At 44.4% G+C, this 7,160-nt stretch overlaps 1 protein-coding gene across 3 annotated transcripts in view; it reads left to right on the top strand.

Moving 5' to 3' along the window:
* Nucleotides 1-7,160, top strand: part of C2H20orf194 (chromosome 2 C20orf194 homolog) — a 133,143-nt gene that overhangs the window by 56,021 nt on the left and 69,962 nt on the right. For 2 of the 3 annotated variants that reach the window (XM_021151874.1, XM_029484467.1), the window contains 3 exons: nucleotides 225-261; nucleotides 5,712-5,799; nucleotides 6,929-7,005. In XM_021151874.1, coding sequence (XP_021007533.1) covers nucleotides 225-261; nucleotides 5,712-5,799; nucleotides 6,929-7,005 — 202 coding nt within the window. The remainder of the gene's footprint in view (nucleotides 1-224; nucleotides 262-5,711; nucleotides 5,800-6,928; nucleotides 7,006-7,160) is intronic. The other variant, XM_021151883.1, reaches the window with a different exon arrangement.

Raw genomic sequence — 7,160 nt, 5'->3', positions numbered from 1 at the left:
GCCTCTGTGGTCCTCACTCTGACCTGTACAGACTAAGTTCGGCGGAGTCCCGGAGCCAAGATGGCGCTCCCTGCAGGGCAGGTCACTGTCCTCTGGCTGGGAGGGTGCCGGATGTCTGCGGCCCCAAAAGGGTGCTGCCTCAGCGGCTCTGTGGCTCCCGCCTGTCCCAGAAGCTGTCTCGCGTGTGTAGTATTTAATTTAACCTGGAACATTTCCCTTTCCAGGTGACGACGAGAAGCTGCCCAGGACCACGGAGCAAATGTAAGTCCTCAGCCAGATTGGTTTCCTCTTCTCAGAGTTGAGTTTCTCTCTGAGGCCCTCCTGCTTCCCCTTGGGGTCCTCACTGCTGGGGACAGATGGCTGCTTACGAGGCAGACACTGCTGTCTGTCTATGGCCCAGTCAGTCCCAGAACGGCTCAGTTTGGAGCCTCCCCCAGAGGGCTTGGCAGCTTTGCCATCTGCTCCTCCCTCTGGAATGCTTCCTGATCTCCCTGTGTGTATGCTCATACATTTGTATGACATAACTTTCCTTCCTGCATATTATACACAGTAAAAAATACTTAATTGAGGATTTTTTGAAAGCCAAAACCTCCTGCGATTCCTTGGGGGAAGTCTGATATCTCATGTGGTCTGCAGAGTTCTTTCTGGACTTGACATTCAGACTTGTGCACAGAGCTGTGCTCAGTCTCAGCTGTGTGCTGTAGAGAGGTCCTGCTCAGTACTGACTCCCCTCCCTTCACATAAAGGAGGAACACATGGATCAGAAATAGATCTTGAAGCTCTAAAAAGTCAGCTCTTGACCAGAGGCCCCAGCATAGCTGAGTTCTAGGCCATTTCTTTCAATGACCAGCAGGGATTGGCCACAAATAATTGTCTATAGGTCACATCAAACTCCTGGGCATGAGGTAATGTGGCTGCAGCGTTCCTGTTGAACATCAGGGCTGCTTTGGTTAGGTGTTAGTGTCATCCCCTTCTCACACAGGCTGCATACTCTATAAAATGACAGCTTCCTTCTCCCATTGGAGAGGAGTGAGACTCAGTCAAGGCTGCACAGATAGTGCATGCTTCTATTAGAATCTCCAAATAAGCGTTCAGGGACCATGGATTGACCACAGTTAAGCTTCTGTGACATGAGGCCACACGTGACATCTGCTTACTGCACATGACATCTGCTTACTACATGTGAAAGTCTGCTTTTTTTCCTCTTCAGACAGAGTTATATCAGTTACTTTCCTTGTCACCATGGTAAAATACTAAAATACCAAAAAATAAAAATTACAAAGGGAGGGAGCAGCAAGATGGCTCAGCAGGCGAGAGTGGTCACTGCCGATCTGTGCACACGGTGCACTGTGTGTGATACTGTTTCTGGCATAAACAAACATTTCACTTTACCACAAAAGTTGAGCTTGGTAAACCAGTGAATTTATTGGGGGGTTACTTCCAGAAGTGTGGATGACCTCAAAGGCAGCCACAACTGCGGCACTGGCCACCCACTCCAACTTGGGTGATGCTTTAAGCTCTCTGCACAGCTTGTGAGCAGCTCAACAGACTAGAGAGCCTCCTCAGCAGCCTTGACTGCTCACATAGCCCTGGAGAGAGGGAGGGGCCTTGTGAAGTTGTTCAGTTTCAGGAACTTCTGAGACTTAGCAAGTTGTTTAGTTTCTGAGTCTTAACTTTGCTTAGCATTTCCTGAGTCTTAACAGGACTTCCAAGGCAGATTCAGGGAATCTCAGAATTTGAAACGCGTGGTCTATACAATGAATTCTAGGACAGCCAGGGCTACACAGAGAAACCCTGTCCTGAAAAACCAAAAAATAAAAATAAATAAATAAATAAATAAAAGATAGAATTCTAAGTTTTAATGAGCATTCCCTTCAAGATGGATTATTTCATCTGGGAGGAAATTGCCATGCAACATGGTTGCAGGCTGCATGCCCTCCCACACAGAAATGAATAAATAAGTATGTTTTTAAAATAAAAGGGCCAGCAATGGCTTAACTGGTAAAAACACTTCTGAGCAAGTGGAGTGACGTGAATTCTATTCCTAGAACCCACAAAAACCTGGATAGCATGGCTTGCATTTCTAATTCCAGTGTTCCTGTGTCAGGATAGAAGGCCTGTGTCAGGATAGAGACAGGGGAATTGCCTGTAAATCATGCGCCAATTAGCATAGAGTCCACAGAGCAGCAGAAACAGCCAGAAAGGCCCTGCTTCAGCAAGGTGATAGGAAAGAAGTTGTCCTCTATCCATGTGCTGTGGCACATGCGTACTCCTCACCCCATAGCACTCATGCCATATGGATACATCCAGTAATAATAGTGGTAAATAAACCTGATCAGTTCAAGTGTACAGTCTGTTAAGACAGAAAATTCATGGCAGGAAGAACATGAAGTGGCTGACCTCACTGCAGCCACAGTCAGGAATCAAGGAAAGATGACTGCCCGTGTGTGTGTAGGAGCTAATGTTCACATTTAGCTGAGTCAACACAGCTAACCTAATCTAGATAATCTCTTACATATATGCCCAAAGCTTTCTCCTGAGTGATTCTAGATCTGTCGAGTTGATAATAGTAATCATTACAAGGGTCCTATGGTATAGCTCAGCTGGTATGGAACTCACTGAGATCTCTTCTGCATGTTCCGCCTTAGTGTTAGAATTACAGGTGTGAGCCGCCATGCTTAGCTTAATCTGTCTTTTATTGGAGGGCAGGGGAGTCAGGTGTGGCAGCTCACACCTGGAATCTCAGCATTGAGGAGGATGAAATTGGTAAATTGCCACAAGTTCCAGGCTAGTCTGATCTACAGAGTGAGTCCCTGTCTGGGAAAATATAATACAAATATAATACAAAATATATAATCATTACAGAAAATATGAAAATAAATAAAGAAAAGTAGATGATAACTCTCTCCGGCATCACCTCTAATATCTTATATCAGTATATCTTCCCGTGCAGCTGACATGGGCTGTATTTGGGGGCTTGGGAAGATAGCTCAGTGGTTAAGAGGACGTACTGCTCTTACGGAGCTCCAGAGTTCAATTCCCAGCTCGTTGAAGATGATCCACTAGAAGTAATTCTTGACAACTATGATAATTAAACCAATAAAAAGGATATGAGTTCTTTTATTAGCTGGTGACCAAGGACTGTTGAGAGTCTCTTGAGGCTGAAGCTCAGTGGGGTATAGTTTTTAAAGACAAACCCCACAATTACATCAGTGTTTGAGGGGAATCCGAGCAACATATTTCTGCAGAGCTTAGCAGTATTTTCCAGATGCTGCATGACAGTTATTTCTGACTCATACATTTCCTGTTAGTTGTTTTAGTTTATGTTTTAGTCTAAACAAATGTCAGTTACTCTGGTTAGTACTACAGACCCTAGTCAGGGACACAGGCAATCCCAACAGCATTGCTGAGGCAAATGTGGCTTTTGAGGAGACGGCAGACTGAGGAGTGCCTAGACAGACATAAAGTAGTCAGGACAAGACGTCACCACAGTAGCCATTTCATCACAGCCACCTGTGGCTCTGGGTCTAGGAGCTCTGATGCCTTCTTCTGGCCTCTGGGGAACCTACACACATAATTCAAATTTGGGAGGTAGAAGATTGTACCTGAGTTTAGTGCTCAAGGAAACCAGACAAGTGTGTTGGATGCCTTGGTGGTTGTGAGTTGCTGGTGGGAGTGCTGAGAACCCAGTGCAGGTGGGGCTACAACTGTTCATAACCAGAAAAGAGTTCACAGACCCTCTAGGATGAAATGTGTGGTCCATGCTGGTCCTCCTGCCTCTCTCCTCAGCATATCCTACAGGGTCTCACTCTGTAGCCAGGCTGGCCTCAAACTCACAGAGATCTGCCTGTCTCTGCCTCCCTAGTGCTGGGATTAATGGTGTGCACTACCATGCCTGCCTTGTCCTTTTGTTATCTGAGATTCTTTGTTGCTTTTTAGTCTTCACTCTAATCTGTGGCATGTAAGATGGAGGTGTGCCACAAAAGGTAGGAAGGAACTAAAGTGATGACTCTGGTGTGGTGAAGAGGAGAGGCACCAAGCTGAGAGTGAAGTTCAAGTTTGCTGTGAGTTTCTGCGACCTTAGACAACATATTCTACTTTCAGAGATATTGTTTGCTGGGTTAGCCCAGATGCCAAACTCTTAACACCTTCTACACATGGAAGAGTCTCAGAGGTTTCAATACATGTGTTCTTTGTGAAGTCTTATCAATTCCTTGCTAAGAAATCCTCTTGCCTTTCAGTGTCTGGTGGAAAAGCCCCTAGTTATGGTTGTGATTCATCTGACATGAGTGTGGAGATCAACCTGAGGCCCTCTGTAAGCACAGTGTGTGCTTTGACTCCTGAGCCACCTGCCCAGCAAATCGCTGTCACTGTTGTTCTTGAAAAGATTTACTGGGTATAGTGAAGCATGCTTGTAATCCCAGCACTTAAGGCAGAGGCTGGTGGATCTCTGTGAGTTCAAGGCCAGCCTGGTCTGTATAGTGAGTTCCTGACCACCCAGGCTACATGGTAAAGTAAAACACTGTCTTAAAAAAAATTAAAGAAGAATAGAGTACAGCAAATAAACACATGACTTTTTAAAAGTTGAAAGTTCCTTTTTTTTAGTAAGTTAAAGTCGGGCTTCTTAAACTCTTTCTAATCAACCAGGGTTAGGGTTAGGGTTAGGGTTAGTATATGAATGTTAGGTTAATATATGAATGTTTGCCTGATGTATGCATATATTTGTACCTCATGTACACTTGTAGAGGTCAAGACCCTCAGCTCCCCTGGAACTATAGTTAAAGATGGTTGTGTTCCATTATGAAGGCGCTGGGACTCAAACCCAGATCCTCTGCAAAAGCAGCAAGTGTGCTCAACCACTGAGCCATCTCTCCTGCCTAACCAGTTCAGCCTCTGAGTAAACATGAATAGAAGTAGATTACAGATTATATAACACATTTAATAACAAATTAATAACCCATTGTAGCACACCTGTGCTCAATGCTTAGCACTTAGGATATGGAGTCAGGAAGCTCTCACATGTTTGAGGCTGGCCTGGTCTATATTATGCGTCCTGTGCCAATCAGAGATCTATAATAAGGCCCTGACAAAATGGCAACAAAAACCAAGTCTGGAGAGATGGTTGAGCAGTTGAGAGCACTGGCTGCTCTTTAGAGGACCAGGGTCCCATCATCCAATTTAAGGAGCTATGAGTTAAAGTTGACAGTTTCATTTGAAAATGAGTTTAGAGTTCTATTTTTTCAATTATCTCCACTTTGGCAATAGCCATATCTAAATGTCGATTTCTCGGGAGACAGACGTGGTGCTCTATGCCTGTAATACCAGCAGTTTGGGAGGCAAGAAGGTAGTTTGAGGCCAGCCTGCCGTACATACAAGACTCTGTCTTTGTAAACATCATTATAGACCACATTTATGGGCATAGAACTTTTCCTAAATAATATTTTTTTACTTTATGTGAATGAGTGTTTTGTCTGCATGTATGTTGTATACCATGTGTGTTCAGTGCCTTTGGAGGCCAGAAAATGACATCTTGTCCCCTGGAACTGGAGTTACAATTGTGAGCTGCTCTGAGGGTGCTGGGACTTGAACCCAGGTCCTCTTGGAAGATCAACCAGTGCTCTTAACCACTGAGCCATCTCCTCTGCCCCAGGCATACAGCTTTTTACAAGACTATGTGCTACTATATTAACCATTATTTTTTGTTTTTAAAGTAGGCTCTTATCCCAGATATATGCTGCTGTTATTGAGGCTGTTTTGGCTGGCATTGCATGTTATGCTAAAACTTGCAGTCTGGCAAAGGTAATTTAAGTACCATATTTCTGTTTTGGTAGTCATCATTTTAATGTAAACCATCCTAACCGTTTTGTTGTTTGGATGCCGTGCAGTGCTCACTTGTGTGTGACTTAGGGCCTTGGTAGCCAAGCCTGTAGCACTTGAACTACTGCTGCCTGTGGCCGTGCTGCTGCTGTTTTATGAGCCTTTATAAACACTCGATTGTGTTAAAGGACAGTCATTGTTTTATTAGTAATTTAGACAAGACACTTTTAGAAGTTAAAGAAAAACAGATTATCCCATTGAATTTTAATGAAGCCATGAAAGCTTATTTCAAGCTTCATAGTTGGTTTCCAGTGATTCAGTGTTTAAAACTCAATACAGGTTGGAAAATCTGACTTACCTTTCCTAGGCAAGCATGGGTGTATTTGCTCTCTGACCATTTTCTTCCTTGCTGTTTTGCGGTTAACCTGTCCTGCTGAGTTGGATTCCTAAATCTGACCCAGTAAGATGAGAAGAGACGGCTTGATGCCTTCCAAAGCCAGTAGGACTTTCCTGAAGGAAGCCAGTTGACAGTGGAAAGGTTGTGTATGCTGTAGATGTCAGAGAGACTGTAGCTGTAGTCACCAACTCCTTGGCATTCCCTTCCTACTGAGCTCGATTCCTTGTAACAATGTGGATTTTCTCAGCTCCTTTAGCTGCTACATAGTAGAAAGCTCTGCATAGATGTCCTTCAACTTTAGTTCTCACGTCCTTTTTTTTTACCTAACTGATCATCTGTAGGTTAAGTTATTTGAATATTCTCAATGTCTAGCAGAAACTGAGGGCATTGGTCCCTCCCCAGAGCCAAGGAGAAGGAAGGAGGAGGCACATCTCTCGTGCTCACGTAGCACTCACTCCAGCTGCCTAACCAGCTGCTTACGTCTCTCCAGCAGATCAGATGCCAGTGTGCCCCTGCCTAAGTACGTTTCCTGTGAAGCCAGCAGGCACCTACCTGTTCCCCATAACCTGATGCTTTCACTTTAATCTTTTGAGGTATACAAAGTAGTCACATAGAAGGGAAGGGCACTGGCCAACTTTTAGAACTTTCCTATCAGAGATATGTATACTTTTGCTGCTTAAAAGGTAATTGATGGTTTTGTTGATGCTTTTACAGGCCAAGGAGGTAGCAGAGCACACTCTGGAGTCTGGGTTAGTGTTCACTGAGTTGGTTCCATTCAAAGCAGATCTACGGTAAGCAATAGCTGATATTTTTTATGAGAATTTATTTTTAAAAAATTAAGAACCCGAGCTGGGCGTGGTGGCGCACGCCTTTAATCCCAGCACTCGGGAGGCAGAGGCAGGCGGATTTCTGAGTTCGAGGCCAGCCTGGTCTACAAAGTGAGTTC

Source organism: Mus caroli, chromosome 2 (genome assembly GCF_900094665.2).
Source record: "Mus caroli chromosome 2, CAROLI_EIJ_v1.1, whole genome shotgun sequence".
Taxonomy (NCBI): Eukaryota; Metazoa; Chordata; class Mammalia; order Rodentia; family Muridae; genus Mus; species Mus caroli.
The sequence above is the reverse complement of the archived record's forward strand: the minus strand, read 5'-3'. Positions and strand labels throughout refer to the sequence as shown.